The sequence below is a fragment of the Botryllus schlosseri genome, chromosome 16 (genome assembly GCF_051294905.1).
Source record: "Botryllus schlosseri isolate E-star chromosome 16, Bs_hap1, whole genome shotgun sequence".
Taxonomy (NCBI): Eukaryota; Metazoa; Chordata; class Ascidiacea; order Stolidobranchia; family Styelidae; genus Botryllus; species Botryllus schlosseri.
The window spans coordinates 13,352,576-13,369,526 of NC_137251.1; the positions used below are offsets into that span (position 1 = coordinate 13,352,576).

Consider the following 16,951-nt stretch of genomic DNA (forward strand, 5'->3'; position numbering starts at 1 on the left):
TGTTAGAATTAAACCAAATTTGGTGTGCAGCGTTTTTTACGGATAGCCTGACAATTTAATCAGTGAATGGCTGGAATCTGGAAAAAGGTTATTTTTGAACAGCCCTAATAAACAATACACATTTATTAGCCAGTCGTTAACTGGATGAGAAAAATACTCGATAATATATACAATACATCATACACCACGAAAAGGAATCGCAAACTGATTTATTATTCCTTCACAATCGTTTGAAATAAACAGCGCAGATGCACGAGCCGTAAATTACAAAAGTGAAGAGCGAAAGCCGGAAGATCATAAATCAAAAACGAGATTACAGGCTCGGTGTCAAAATGACACCAGATGTCGAAACACCATGAAAATCACACAACGACAGCACAGCCTATACTCCTGTCCAGCGACTATAGGATGGCTGAACGACAATGTTAGTATTATAACTGAAATTGATATGTAGGCTATAATACAGTAAGTCTCAGAGCTTATGAGCGCACAGATGTGTTGGAACTAAGCCTAAATATATCGATTTCCATTTGTCGGCTGCTGACGTGCCAATGGAACCTAGCAATCACAATCTTGCGAATTTCTCAAGCATTACAAAGGTCCGTGTCGCAGCAAGATACATCGCAGCTTTTTATCGTAATACCAGCCATGTTTGATAACGTGGAACAGTCTTTCGCGCCGCAGATGAATTGCGGCGCACAGGTACCGAAGTTAATCGTGACTACAAATAGAAAAGAATGAAAAAGAATTACTATCGTCATTGAAACGCAAACACATGTACTAAACCTGCAGGTTAGAAACGGAAAATCGTACGTACCTTGCATTCCAGATGGCAGAGACGAGTGACTTGCCGTTGCAGTGATTGACATGCACTGATAGCCAGGTTGGCAAGATTTTACGTCATCAGTACCGGGAAAAGTGATACCTGCACTTGACATTAGCATTTTGTCTTTACATGTAATCGTTTTGGAGGCCCCACCAGCAGCTTCACCAGCTTCTACAGTAAATAGTTTCAATAAACATGCAGTAACATATATAGTATCTTTGATGTATGTGTCGATACACTTCGTTATAAAGTTGGATAGTTTTAGGTTTTTTCCACGACTCAACCAACTTTTTCAGAAAAATGTTTCAATCAATGTACTGTACAATAATATCACATAAATATATATGCGTTCACAAAAGTCCGATTTCAGCTTGTATTGATCGTATTAAAGCTTGTATTATCTGGAAAATAGAACAGTCGAATGAAACGGTATAAACATGTCTCATACATATTGTATTGTTGCAAGAATTCATTACAATTATCGTATTTGTAATAGTCCGACATGATTCACAGCTTCAATGACATTGAAATACCAACAGAAAAGTTGAAATGCTGGATATGTGAACACGCCAATGCAGACATATACCTGGTGATGCGACTGAAGGAGATGTGGCAGGAATCCCTGCCGCAGTGGTGACCGGAAACGGTTGGATGTTGCACAAATCCGAAGTGCAGCACTTCACTTGGCAATCTCGTATAGTCGCGGGACCCGGTATCACGCTAGATAAGGTGTCGCATGATAGAGCATCGCAGGCTGCCTCAGGGAAACACATTCCATACACGATCGGAGCTGGGAAGTGGAACACGTTTAGATGCAATCAATAAATACAAGTTGTAACACTGTGATGGAGTCGGGCCAGTATTCACAGAATATTTGATTTACATGCGAGTTCAATTGCTGTCTCCGATCCTGCTGAATTTGTCGACTAATCTAATGCGCATATAGGCGCAGTACACGCGAACATCGTCGTCAAATTTATACAAAATCGGCGCACATTAAGTAAAACAAAAAATTCAATTATGGTGGAGGAGGGTACCAGCGTGTGAAGCTGTATCACCGTTTCATGTCGAATATCATGCGGTCCTTGACTATCATGGTCACTTTCAAGTGCAGTATACAGTTTCTACTGGATAAAATGAATACTAGCGTGAACATTGATATTGCAGCATTTATTTTGACACCGGTTTCGCCTGTGACCAGTGCTATGTATTATACAGTGTAGTAGTGTACTACAGTACAATGTCTGTTCATTTTTAATAATTTTTTAGGCTATTTCTAATTGGGTGGGCATATGTGCAATGAGCATGCCTCTGTAAAGACGTTCTCTCATTTTTTACTGTATTATTAGGCCAAGGTTGGATTTCATTTATTGACTTGAGCAAATCGCTTCGACTTCTGCGTATCTCATCATTGTACCGCAATCGTATGGCATTTAGAATCGATGAAAATAATAATTAACGAATGAATGCGTCAAGCTACATGTATGAGCAAAACAATTGTAGATATCAAGATTTAACGTAAGCCTATACTTGATTGACAATGGTTCAGGAGGGTGTATATCAGGGGTCACCAACACGTGTTTCACGGGCCGCATGCGGCCCGCGAGGTCGTAGTTTGCGGCCCGCGGCTTGATTTGAGATTTCGGGAGAATGCTAAGAAAAGCATTCTGTAATGCTGAAATTGATTACAATTTCAACATATTGTTGTTGTTGTTGTTTCAAAATAGACTGTTCTTCTGTGCCCAACATCACTATTCCTCACTAACTAATGCGGCTTCAGCGATGGCAACTATTAGCAACAGCATTCCATCGAGGGAAAATCGGTTGATATGAATGGGCTGGGCATATTGCCTTGACGTGCAATGACCCACACACTGTCAAGGCCGATAGAAGCTTAGAAAACGGCTTAGGGCTTCGCCATAATATCAAGTTTTACGTGGATTGTGTAGATAATGTTTGCTAATCTTATGAATACAACCAGCCTTCACCTTCAAGCCCATTGATTTGAGAGATAGCTTCTAATCTTGCGCAGGCCGATCCCGCTACACAGGTGGTTGCAGTTGTCCTGTTCAAGTTACCCATTTCCATTTGAAAGATATCGTAGCACTGCCCTGTAAAGTTGATCGCACCGCGTCGATAATCGTATTATCTGGACAAGTAACTATATACTCTACAATAAGCATATGATATTTAATGATAGTATTCAAAATAAACTCAATACATAGGAAGTCAGATTTCAAAATTTCTACATAGAATCCATTTACGCAGCCTGAATGAAATAACATAAGAGCCTACGTAAGAAAGGTTATGTTCATCACATTGATATTTATATTTTAGAATACAAATCGTCGTCAAAATTGAAGTTTCCAATTCAAATTCCACTCCGAATGTGAACCTTTAGTCCCGGCAGTATCTTCATTAATAATATATATATATATATGTATTAGTTTCCCCAGTTCAAATACAACCTATTACATGCATATGGCCTATTGTCACGCATTTAGATATATAACTTTTAGGTAAATAAAATACCGAAGATGAGCATGAACATGGATTTGGATTCGAAAACACCGGATTTGCTGATTTTGACCGGATTTGGATAGGATATGGGTTTACGGATATTTTGAAGTATTTATTTAAGAAGAAGTATTTATTTATCTTCATGCGACTTCTGAAGAAATTTCATGTGTGACCGGATATGGACATGATTGGTAGTTATTCCGAAATGAATTTTGATTAAATCCGCTAATCTCTGGTGTATATACATACCTACCTACGTAATTTCACGTTAGTTAGATTGCACTCCATAGTTAAATGGGTCGTAATGCAAGTGATAGCCGAATAACATACTTGGTGCACTGGGAGAAACGGTGATGATCGGTTGGTCGTTACATAGCTCTTCATCACAGCATTTTGATCGGCACTCTTGTAGAGTCAATCCTGGCATGCGGTTAATCAGACTGCGACAGTCTGCAACTTCGCAGGTCGCCTTAGGGTAGCATTTTCCAGTCACGATGGAGGCTGAAAAATGACTCCTTGGCTAAAATGGCTAGGATGTAGAGAAGGCGTAAAAGAGGCGGTTTCATACCTCAACCACTATTCTACTACTTTTCTACGAAAACTAAACACCGATAAATTTCTAGTATACGGCAATCCTGACGAATCGAATCTGGAAGATGTAAAAAAATATACACTTCACATTACTTGAGGTGAATACATTTATGTGAACTGCATCTTGGCGTAATCTTCGTATTACTCGTGCAGTCCATAGATTACGGCAAACTTGACGGCCGAAACGAGCATGTGACGAACAAATCAGCACTCGAAAAACATCAGTATTCAGTAAACAATCGACACTTTAGCTTGTAGCGAAACATTGAACTGCGAATTACACCATGCGCTTTTAAAATCTCTTCAACAATATATTGTTTTCGGCGCCGATGCACTTACAAACTTGCAGAAAGAATAGTGTACTATTCAATGCATTCATACCGGCGGAAACACCAGGTCTCGTAGCCGTCCCTTCTATCCGAAGGCAAACAGAGCTGGGATCACATGTTACAGCACGCACATTGTTCATAATAGATGAAGTACCGATGGACGCTTGAAATATTTCGTAGCACTGGCTGACAGACCCTGAAGAACAGAAAACCATAGAATTCGAATCATTCATGTGAGCCGGACTACGACAGATAAAATATATCATTGGCCCCAGTGACTCTTAGATCTTTACTTGCGCGTCAACTAGCGATAAATTTCTACGAACGATACCATACTTCAAAGCAGGGATGTCCACTGTCCCGTCTCCATTGTCCAATCTTTTTAATCAAATGATTGCGCGGGTCATTTGAGTGCGAATTTACCACCAGGACGCTACCCAATTATAGATTTGGCTCGCCTGATTCGAATGGATTCCGAATTGCCAACTAAAATCGGTCATCTACACTCTACAGCATCAACTCGATCATGCGAAGATTGACTTACGTTGAGCCGGTGTTTTTGGAGATGGCATTGGCGTTTCTCCAGGCTCGTTGCACATACTCGCGGTGCAACATCTCGCCGCGCACGATGTTACCCGGATTTTTTTCGCGATGGAAAGTGTCTGACATGCGTGTTCGTTGCAGCTTGCGGCCGGTTGACACATCGCGGAATATCCCGCCACTGGAAAGATCAAATGGCAATAGAGATGACAATATGCCCTCGTCTAATATGTCGTCAAGTCTCATCACCGTGACAGACCAATTAATCAGAGAGTCGATGAGGATAGTATGTGATAATTGTACGTACTTGGCTCTCCAATCTGATGCGATTCCGTCGAAGTACCGTGAAATGTAAACAGGGCACAAACGTCACCACTATTGCATAATGCGTTCTGCTGAACACTACCGGACGTCATTATCGCCCCTTCTTGCACCGTTACGCCTTTGCTGTGACACCACAGACCAGTGCCTGCTTAAAAATAGTGATATCGAGTTACGTCGACTAGTATCAGACGCATCTACTATATCCTATAGTTCACAGTGCTGTCGCATTCTTATCTGAAGTCGATCAAATTGATGCGGTGTTGGTGTTCAGTGGCGAAAGGCGGGAGTACGCTCTCCAAATTTTTGACTTGGACATTATGACATGGTTCGTCAATACTATATAAGTGTCAATGACGCCACTTTATCACTTGGACAATTCTGTCACTCACCCCACAAACAACAATTCCTCGCGACTATGCCTATTCTAGTGCATATCAGGTAACAGCGAGTCTTGTTTGTGAAGTATAAGGATTGTCATCGTCTGTTTTACTGAAGCATTCGGGTGCGCAGAATTCTTCGAACATCAACCGTCTCGCTTGAATTAAAACAACAATGGCCTATTCTCAGTATTCTGAGGATTTTCAGCTTATGACTGCAGAATGCATACAAGATTCCACTGAAAGCATACGCCCTAGCTCAATAATGCGTTTGGGGATTTAGCAAAAAGCGTAAGCCCAGCTTTTAGCGCGAACTCAAAATGTTTGGTTTCAGCTGTGGGGAAGCCGCTGTTATTGTGTCACAAGGTAACCATAAAACGAGATTGGACTCATGAAATACTAAACTACAGTGAAATCGTATTACTGCCTTTTCGATATGTCGCCATTCCATGGCGCGTTTTCCTTGTTCCTTTAACTAAGGATGGGTGGAGCTGGAGATTCGGGATTTGGAGTCGAGTCGGGGCCTATACGATACTCGCAGCCTCGCCACATACGTGTGTACTGTGTATCTTGAAATGAATCACTTTTGCACCAGGCAAAGGCGACCCATATACGCTTCGACAATAAGAAAGTTGTACCGGGGCCTACGATACTTAGTACTAAGTACTAAGTATCGTAGGCCCGGCTGTACATTTGGTAACAAAGTCAATATGATATAAGATATTGCGTAGTGTGTTTTGTGGTCATTTCGTCTCCTTGGTCCGGTGTGTGAACTTATCCTGTCAACTAGCACGGGGATCACCATACGCAACTTGCTCTGCCACAGCCAATCGAGCTCATACTATATGGCAGCGATATTTCTGTAGTTACTGCGTTAGCAAAAAGGCCTCGTTTCAGAATATTTTAGGTATTTAGGTATTCCATCGAATCGGGAAATTCTACTGCTGCAATACGAATCGCATCAACTCATTCTTGACTCGCATTCGATTACTCGTGTCGCCGCACCCAGCGCCATATTTAACAGACCGTTGCGTCTATTTTCGTCGTCGCGCCAAAGTGCGTTTTCAATAACAGATTAGGTAAGGTAAGATGTTTTTAGTATTCCGCTTGTACCAAAGTGGCTGTTACGTAATTCCAGACTATCTCTCATCTAATCCCAAAGTTCTGCGATTTTGCAGTGTCAAACAACCGTGAATGCGCTGCTCTACATTCCACGATATTTGCAACCGCGCGCGTTTTTGCAGGGCGAGCAAAGTGAGTATGCAGTGCAAGACTGATGAAAGATACTCTCCTTATAAGCTAATCAACTAGTCAGAGGTTAAAATAACGCACCGGATGGTACAGATGATGGAGCAGGTATCGCCACTGGTCTCTCATTACACAGATCGTTTGCGCAACACGCTGCAGCGCAAGATGTGGACCTGGTGGATTCGTCTAATTCAAGTATTGATTCGCAATCGATATCATTGCATGATGACTGCGGAACACATTTGCCAACTGCAAACACACCTGAACGGATGAATAGATGCTGTAAATTTCGTATACTAAAGTGTAACATTAAATAAAACAATAAATATATTCACCGGTTCTGCCGTTACTGTCGACAATGTAGGAGTCGACACGCAAGCATCTGTCCTCCGGAAGACTGCACTCCGTGTATCGCTGTATATCAGTGTGAATATCGCCCTCAAGCTGCAGCTTTTGTAAGTTGTAGCAAGATCTGGCCCGGGCTAAATTTAAATTCCGACAATAATCAGGATGTTATTATCTTGAGAAAGCAAATGCAAGAGCTGGCATGGACTGGGTCCGGACTGGATATCGGGTCGGATTTTCCAATTTTTGACCGGAGCCGGATTCATATTTTTTCTGATACAGATCGGAGCCGGATTCGTACTTTTTTGATATGGCCAGAATCGCTATTGAGGCTATTGATGAGCAATTGAGCATGACTGATGTAGGCCAACTACCACACGCCAGTATAGCCGCCAACACAAACAGGTGTTCAAAAATTGTGCGTGTTCAATAAAACGAATAAATAGTGCTAGTTAACGCTTGTCACTCCCTTCTCCACGTAGTCGCGTTATTATAAGGTATATTATGTTATATTACGGCCGATTGGCAGTGTCCAGTGACGTTAAAGGAGTCGTTGATAACAATCAGGCAATACCTCCCAATACCTCGCTCAATAATCCCGTCTACAATTACGAAGTCACTCAACTTTTTTGTAAATATGAGTCGCGTGGGCGTACGCCCACGTTTATCGGTTTAAATGCGAAACTGGCGTCTCAAATTGGGTCGCGCATCCGAGATCGGCGTATCGAAATCGCGCAGAGTTTGTCGTCAATCATCCTTACGTTCAGGCGTAGGTAATGTCGGTATTGTTGCAGCGTCGGGATCGTTGCAATTGTCCTCTGTACAGCAAGTAACGTTACACGATGCGACATTAACGTCCCTCGTTTCGTACAAGTTGGAGCATTCGGCTTCGTTGCAACTGTCTGCCGGTTTGCACGCCGCAACGTATCCAACGACTGAAAATATGGGTGCGTTGTAGACCGCACAAACTTTTTTCTGCAGTAAAAATTAATTTACCTTTCTCCCTAACATCATCATCAGAAAGGCCTGAGAATATGTAAAGCGCGCAGACCGAGTCAATCGGGCATAATTCACCAGATGACGCGGATCCTAAACCCAGTCCGGACCCGCGGGTCACTTCCGATCTTTCACTGCACCGGAGTCCAACTGGAAGAGGCCAGAATGCTACTGACTACCGTCAAAAGGCTTATCATGGGAATCCAATTGCGTTTACAACGTTGAGGTTTCCTTCAATGACTCAATCGCTCGAAAAACAAAACAGATATAGACACAGGACAAGACCAAATTTATTGGACAAATCAAAAAAATGGAGTCGTCACATTGGACCAATTGCGTACCATGTAGCTATAATATAAAAAAATGCGTCGCCTTCAGGTGTTGCTGCACCCCCGCAACCCATAGAAAACTTGGACCAATAGATGATTCTAGTTTTCTAATTAAACTAATTAGATCGGAATACCGGTAGTCTAATTTTATTCTAATTTGTGAAAAGTTTCTATGCGTCATTCTAATTCTAATCTAAGTTATGGTATCCACGAAATTGCTAAAGGAGAACTGTGAGTGCGCAACAAGTCAATCTTGGTTTTCATGCTTATGAGAGCGGCTTCTGAAGTCTGACGCATATAGGAATGATATTGCAGTGTGCCGTCATAATATGATTTCGATAACTATATGAGTGCGTTACATTATAGTTACATTAAATCAGTAAATAGCTATAGCCGCACCTGGTGGAGTAGGCCCGAAAGAGTCGGAGCCATCCGATGTCGCCGGCGGTTCATCGGGGCCGTCTGGTGATTTGTTGCAAAAATCGGTACGGCAGCACGACAAGGTGCACGTGTTCACGGCAATTCCGGGCATGGAATGATCCAGCTGAATCTTTCCGCAATTTCCAATGCACAGAGAAGACGGAATGCAATGCAGCGCCTCGCGTGTCACTTCTGATCGAGGAAACCAACGGTACGAATTAAAACGACGCGCAACGGCAGAACATAGCTCGACTTGAGAGTAGAGCTGGCCAAAATCGAGAACCAGAGAACCGTATTACGCTTCGAGTCGAGTCGAGTGTTCGAGTATCACTCATTATGACATCACAACAGAATGTACTATGTCAAAGTTCAAAAATGTGCCTTTTACGCCACCACAACTAAAATATTACCTGTTATCCATCACATTAAAGATACTTCGGTATTTTTTCGACCATACAGATTTCATTGCACTTCTTGACAATGTTGTGGGATGATCATGACTTCGAAAATATATTGTTTCCAGTAACGTTCGTAGCTTTGTACCATGTCATGTCTCGTATGCTGCGACACGGCCAATCAAAGTCTCAAGGCTTACTCGTTGGAAATAGTATCAAGACTATAATTCTCGTTAGTAATTTAACTTTCAGTTGCGAGGAGCGTATAATTTCATTGAACTCGAAAAAATCGAATTTATCTACTCGACTCGAATCATTAAAATTAATATTCGATTCATATTCGAGTACTCGAATCATTGAGCCCAGCCCTACCTGAGAGTGTCTATAGTCGCCCCTATTGAAATGCAACGATTTTTCTGATACCTATTGAGTCAAGTATAAAGATACGCCATAACACGAAATGTGATGGAATCTAGGTTTGTAGTCCGGGCATGCAATATTTCTAGTCATATCTCAATTCATTGTCGAGAGTAAGTTGTATAGAAAGAGGTCAGTATATATTAATTACTTAAAATGGCATAACATAAACATGTGCTACTTGACTTGTCTGGCCGGTTACATGTGTCATGAACGCAGTGCTGAAAATCACGTCCCTGGCGGTTCAATTTTAACTATAATAATTGAAATACAAGACAGATTTATTCAGAAATTATACGATTGATATATGACAACCTCCATGACGAATATCATTTAAATGAACAATGAGTAATGCTTACGCGTTCCACCGACGGTGGAATTTCCCTCTACCACCATTCTGCCGCATATCTCCCCGGTACCGCAGGTCATCCGTGAATATGCATCCATCGTTACAGCTCCATCCGATGTCATTTTCATGCGTTTATGGCATTGAAGACCTGTAGAGGACATGAACGTGGAATGCCTATTTCGTGGATGGTTTAATGAAATTCACTTACTCGCACTGGTTTCACTGCTTTCTGTGGCTATATCTGGCTCCGCATTTCCATTCGTAGAAGGTTCCTCTGAAGGAAAAATATCAGCCGTCATAGGAATAACATAGCATATAAGACGAGACCTTGTTTTGTGAAGCGCATTTCTTTTATGGGGGTGCCACAAACCGGAAAGTACACGATTATCGACCAACTTTTACTTGCATTTCACGTCTACAATGACATTCAACCAGACTTGTATACAAACTACTGGGTTTTCAAAATGCGCAGCTAGAACTATAACGATCTTGAAAAATACGCAACTAACCAGCTAAAACACTCTTAACTAGATACGATTCCGAAGCAACTCATTAATTTTATCGGATCGGACGGGGCTTCGAATTTTAAACTCTGAGCTGGCTGCAAGAAAAAAAACACAACAGGTTTCACGATTCACGCCAAACGACGAAACTTGCTTTCTAGTTGTTCGGCAACTAATTTTCTTTAAATGCGTAACTAGAACTAGAATTACACAATAATATGATTAAAAGTCCTACTATATAGCCAGTACGCCATCAACTCACCGGTTGAAATTCTAGCTTTGAAACCTTTCGACGTAGCGGTCTGAGTGTGCAATCGGAGAACCATGATTCCACTTAGGGCTCGAACGGCAACATTATTTTTCTTTCCGCAATATCTACCAACAGATACGGAGCCATCCAATATCTAAAAATAATTTTACAGGTGATACGAATTTGAAAATTGCAATATCCAAATCCGCGTTGCTGCAGCGCCATCCCGACGGACTTGAATATAAACTATATGAGATTGTACACCGACTTCTCTCACGAGATAGTAACATTGTATAGGGAAGGGAAGATAAGTAGGCTAATTTACTTAAATTCACTTGATTATAGTGGTACTACCTAGCAACCACTTTCCCATCTCATCATTGGAAACAGAATCAACATCCTATAATATGCATGTCTGTGCCCTATTTTGCGCCGTATCTTCGAATGTGTTATATCTAGGGCTGGGCACAATGATTCGAGTACTCGAATCTGAATCGAGTATTAATTTTAATGATTCGAGTCGAGTAGTAAAGGGCGATTTTTTCGAGTACTGAAATTGTACGCTTCTCGCCACTGAATGTTAATTTATCAACGAGAATTATAGAATTTCGATACTCATTTTCACTGAAGAAGCCTTGGAACCTTGATTGGCTGTATCGTAGCATACGAAGCATATGGTACAAAGCTACAAAGGTTACTGGACGTAGCACATTTCCGAAGTCATGATTATTCCACAACATCATCACCAAGTGAAATGAAATCGGTATGGTCGAAAAACATACCAAAGTATCATTTATGAGACGGATAACAGGCATTAAATTATTTGTGGTGGCATAAGATTTAGTTATTTGAACTTTGACGTATTATATTATGTTATGACGTCATAATGGGTGATACTCGATTACTCGACTCGACTCGAAGCATATTATGTGATTCAGAATCGAATCACTCAGGTACTCGATTTTGCTCAGCTCTAGTTATATCAATGCAAAATTTTGTAGGGCGGGTAAAATAGTTAGCGAATCAACTGGCCCATGAGGAATAAAAGTAATGTCATAAAACCTTCACTTAACGACGGATCAAGCAGCCAATGGCTGCCAGCCATGCTCGAAACATGTCCAGTCCAGTATTGTCCAAATTACTGGAAACAGAAGTAGGAGAACGACAAAATAGCGTAATGGTGAAACGTCTGGTTTCTTGGTCAGTATAGGTCAATCCCCAGGTCCGGCCAAAGCCATGATATCCCTGCTAGGCGGTCAGAATTACGGGGATAGCATGGAGGGGTGGTGCAAGACTAGAACGCCATACAAGGCTATATCTGCACCTTCCTTATCCAGATCCTTCATGTATATCATGAGTCGGTGTATAATGCCGCAAAAACATCAATGACAAAAATATTTAACGCCCTTTCGTTCAGAACGACAAGCTTGAAAGTTGCACTAGTATGTAGCAGATCGCGGGGATTTTATTACTTTATTACTGACCTCAGTGATTCGCCATGGCATGCTCTATAAAAATTAATGTACCTCTACATAGTCCTCATCGCATGATGTCGACAGACGACGTATCTCGACGCCAATAACCTCGTCTCTGGCAGATGTCACCCGCCATACAGACTCGATGCCACTTGGCAATTTCGTTTTCGGAAATCCCGGAGAAGATATCACTTTGGTTTTTCTGTTAGCTTTGAAGTCGTATCCGAAATTGCCATCTGTAGAGAATAACCGACTTTTTTACCAACGCGAAAAATCGAGGTTGGATTCTTCAGAATTCTATGCGCTGTCGACAGGAAATAATAACGAGAATAGTCATTGCTGCTACTCAGTATAGGTATAGACGTAATGCCGAAACATTGTACTCCAGTAAAACAGAAGTGGTCAATTTGAAAGGATGCCGAAACCATTTCCAGTAAAAGTAAAAACGAAAGGTCCGATAATGACCAAGTATAGGCAGTGTAAGGACGTAGATTGGGTCGAGTTGTCACAAACGTTTTTGTCGATCGCGGGTTCCAGTTATTTAAATTGTACGAAGCATCTTCGGGACCAACGCAAACTGACGAATGAAGATCAAAACAGGTGTCATTTTCGAAAATATAATCTTTTATTGTCATACAGCAGGGGTGGCCAACCTTTTCAGCCAAAGGGCCACATTCGATTGACGAACCATTGCGCGGGCCACTAGCCGCGCCAGGCGCGAACAATTTTCGAAGTTCATAGCTCAATTATATTGTCACTTGACTATATTTAGGGCCTGCTGTATATCACTGGGCTCAGTTTGCAATGACTGGACTATTCGGCGACCGGACAAGGGACATATCGATATCGAAATCTTCGATCAACATGCGTCAATCATTTTGTGCCTAGGTTTCATAGTCGAAGGTCTCTGTGCGAGCGCAAACGCAAGGTTGCATATGTTGAACGACACTTTGTCTTGTTATCGCGAATATAGTTAGACTCAATCTTTCATTTTAAAAAAGAGTAAACAATATTATAAGCAAGAAATCGAGTGACAATATGTTGCGCGAAGCGTGTGGAAAATTTTTACTTTTGATAAATCTATCGCAAATTATTCTGCTTTATTGTAGTGTACGAAGGTCTACCAAAATGTGATTGGCTCATGGATCTGCCAATGCGTAGGAACTGATATTTTAGTCAGCACATCTCAAGAGTTTCGGCAGAATAATGAAATTTTTGGTTGGCCTTACAAGTTCACAATCTGTGCAATTCATTTTTGATAATATTACTAATTTCGGAAATTACCTCGCGGGCCACTCAAAACCTTCTCGCGGGCCACATGTGGCCCGCGGGCCACGGGTTGGCCGGCCCTGGTCATACAGGGTGTGCATGTTAAAATTTCAAATTCACTAGTGAGAGTGATGTGATTCTACCAGAGGTGGTCAGTAACGAAGTACTTCTACTTTTTCGAAGTACTCAAGTAGTTTTCCTCTACTTCTGGTACTTACTCAAGTAGATCTGAATTTCACTACTACTTCTACTTCTACTTCATAATATTTTGTGATCTACTTACTTACTTTTCGCTATTTTCAGTTTGTCAAGTAGAAGTAGTTTAATCCTCCAATCAGGAAGATAGCCTGAGAAATTTCGGGCTGTTTTCACGGAGTATCGACATTTAATTTTCATAAAAGTCGAGTTAAGCCTAGAATTTTGGTCGCGCTTCGCGCGCAGGGAATGCGGGGTATCCAGGATGATTTCACGAAAGTATCGGTGAATATAATTTAGGTAGCGGGTTGGCGTGGTTCCGTTCACACCGCATTGTCACCCTTCGCCATATCAAATATTTCATCACAGTATATATGGCTTATCATAATGTTTGAAACTGATGTTTCGCAATCTAGCATTTACTTATCATATCGTAATCTAGCTGTCCATGGCGTGTCCTAATCTGGAAAAGTGGACTCAGACTTTTCTTTAGTTTTAGAGCTGTTTTAGCATACCAACCCTCGAAACTTTCTGGACTAAAGACATTAAATACGTGTTCCGTTTTCAGATTTATATTTCACTTTCAATTCCCAGTACAATATATTTGATTTCTAATTAATATCAGTTCTTTTGTCTGGATAACGTACATGTTGAAGTATAAAAGCAAGTGTATAGCAATGCCTTCAATTTCCAGAAATAAAGCTACACAATATAGCATTTTTACGGTCCACCATATATTTTATTAATGTTTACTAATCGCACAATGTGTTTACACCGTATCCAACATACCATCTCCGTATTGCTCTTCGACTAAACTGCAGGCCTTAAAATATGGGGGAGTGCGCAATACCATGATATTTTCTAAAACGTACTGTTTGAGTGAACAGAGGATTAGTATCGCATTTACATATCAATACTATCATTTTCATCCCATAATGTGGACTAATGGTTATCCTTATGCTATTGAAAATTGGATACCTGCTGGTATGCATCAATATGAATGAAGCTCGTCACCTTTCGCATAGCTCAATTTGCACCTTTTTACAATCCATGTGAACGAATTAGGATCGTATTCACAACTGCTTACTTGAGTACTTTTAAAGTCGGTCAATTCTACTTCTACTTCAAGTAGTTTTGGGTTGCTCATGGAAGAAATACAACTACTCGTACTTGAGTAGATTTTTTCGTCAATACATCTACTTCTACTTGAGTAGCTTTCTTGACTACTTTGACCACCTCTGGATTCCACATGCTACTAACTAATGCTATACGTTCTATTCACAATCGATGTGGCTGTGGAAGCATAGTGAACAAAATCTAACCACTTGGATAATAAGTAGTAGTTGGATAGACAAAGCACAATTGAGGCTCGTAACGAGTAGAAGAGCTTCGTTACTGACCAGTGACCACCTTTGACAACATATAAATTATTATTATATGGAAAGTTCTGTAGAAGCATAACTGTAACTGAACGTTTAAACCTTAACACGCGCAACATAATTTCGCGACGAATCATGAGAAGGGTATGGTGCAAACCTTTCGGAAATGCGAAATGGGTCCACTCCGCGCGTATCAATCAACGCACAATAATTTTAAGGGCAGGAATGATAACTGCGAGTGTGCCATTTTCGCCGTGCTCAACAAATTATACGTACCGGCGGGAATCACCGCTTCGTGTGAGATGTCGATCTGTCTTCCGGACGCAGATGTCTTGATTTTCAAAATCACGTTGGAGGCTTCTACTATAAGACTTGCTCGAGGACCCGGCGGAATCAGTATGGTTTTCGCATTCTTTACCTTTTTATTCACAATCTGAAAACATATATAGTAAATATATCCGAAATTACTAGCAATCACTGGCAACATTATAGTTGTCAAAGAAGTAATATTCTCGTGGTTGCATCAGGATTTCTATTTTATGATAGGCGACTAATAAGCAGAATGACTCACGGAAACGCGCAAGTCGGATGGATCAGGAAAATAGTTGTCGAGTACGAGTCTGATATGAAGACCGGGTGCGCTTCGAATCTGGTACTTGCAGGTAGCTTTTGTACCTTCCAGTGATTGGAAACTGCCTTGCGTTCCATATTTTGCCCGAAAACTCCGTTTTCCACACTTGGCTAAACGATAATATCATAGCTTTATTTTTATTTCCTCGACATCTTATGTCATGCTTGGATTCTGCCGGATAGCCTGTCTCTGATTGACCCACGACGACACGCACTGTCAGCGAAACGCGACGGACTCATTTGAACCAATAGTTAGCAGACGTCTGCGGCATTGAGGCTTACCGACACTGACACAACAGAATTATTACGTGGCTAATTTTTACGGTGGTTGGCTGAATGCCTATATGGAAGTATATGTATCATATTAAATGATGGACTTGAATCTCTTAATTTTTCATTGCGTTGGACGCAATAACAGTCATGGTGGTGATACACAGATAGCGAGATCAACATGTAGACCGCCCACAGATTCTGCAATGGTATATTAATAACTTCTAAATGGAATGCATCACTAATGATAAATAAAAACAATATACAGTGAGCTAAAACATGCTTGTGTAGTACAGTTTAGTTATATATGGTAGCATATAAAAGCAAATTCGTAATGTAAGCGTATATACTCACGGCGTGCCGCCAACACCGCTGTAATAACTAGAGCACCAATCAGTGTTTTGATTCCACTCGACTCCATAAGCCCGGTAATCGCTGAACCCGTTAAAATAACGTGCGAGTGACTTCTACTTCGTCGTGAGGTAGCGTCTCACGGACGTATGACGGCGTTTCTTGCAGCATTCTCATTTATAGCGAAGATGGCTTACGGCGGTGTTGTGTGAAAAAGTTTGCGCGTGTTCGACATGCTAATTCATATTTCACCATCGCAGTATTGCGCAGTGCGTCGCAAAATGTGGTCAACAAAACATTGAGATAGATGTGTCGTCTACATTAGTGGTTCTCAACCCTCTTCACCTCGCGGACCGGAAAACCTTCAAAATAAGTGTGGCGGACCGGCTAGCCTTCAATAATATTCAAAATTCACCCAAATTGACATAACGGCAAATGCATGCAAGTACAATGTGAATATTGTTTCCTATTTTCTATTCTGCTGCTAAATGTCGCTAACCGTAGATAATTTAACAAAAGTTATTTAAACTAGCGAGTTGTGGGTCACTTTTAGACAGTTTCGTAAAGGGTTATTCTAGATATCCGTGGTTCCACACAACACTTGCTGCAGCATTGTGACGTGT

The 16,951-nt window shown here is 41.2% G+C and overlaps 2 protein-coding genes across 5 annotated transcripts in view; one reads left to right on the forward strand and one right to left on the reverse strand.

Annotated features, from left to right (window-relative positions):
- LOC145458300 (adenine phosphoribosyltransferase-like) overlaps positions 1–16,951 on the forward strand; it is a 171,167-nt gene that overhangs the window by 15,588 nt on the left and 138,628 nt on the right. The gene's annotated exons all lie outside the window — the stretch shown is intronic.
- On the reverse strand, positions 194–16,492 carry LOC145458287 (uncharacterized). Of its 4 annotated transcripts, none has more exons than XM_080336618.1 (20): positions 16,332–16,492; positions 15,649–15,818; positions 15,354–15,510; positions 12,286–12,470; positions 10,772–10,913; positions 10,215–10,280; positions 10,017–10,154; positions 8,825–9,037; positions 8,097–8,246; positions 7,862–8,035; positions 7,091–7,237; positions 6,840–7,016; positions 5,114–5,275; positions 4,811–4,987; positions 4,319–4,462; positions 3,677–3,847; positions 2,815–2,937; positions 1,413–1,616; positions 818–997; positions 194–721 (listed from the first exon to the last, which is right to left on the reverse strand). In XM_080336618.1, exons 1-20 carry the CDS (start codon positions 16,396–16,398, stop codon positions 585–587), a joined length of 3,084 nt encoding a protein of 1,027 aa, XP_080192744.1. In that variant the 5' UTR covers positions 16,399–16,492; the 3' UTR covers positions 194–584. The 4 variants fall into 4 exon arrangements, with proteins under 4 accessions (XP_080192744.1, XP_080192746.1, XP_080192743.1 ...); XM_080336620.1 differs by having other exon boundaries at positions 818–985; positions 5,114–5,278; XM_080336617.1 differs by having other exon boundaries at positions 5,114–5,278.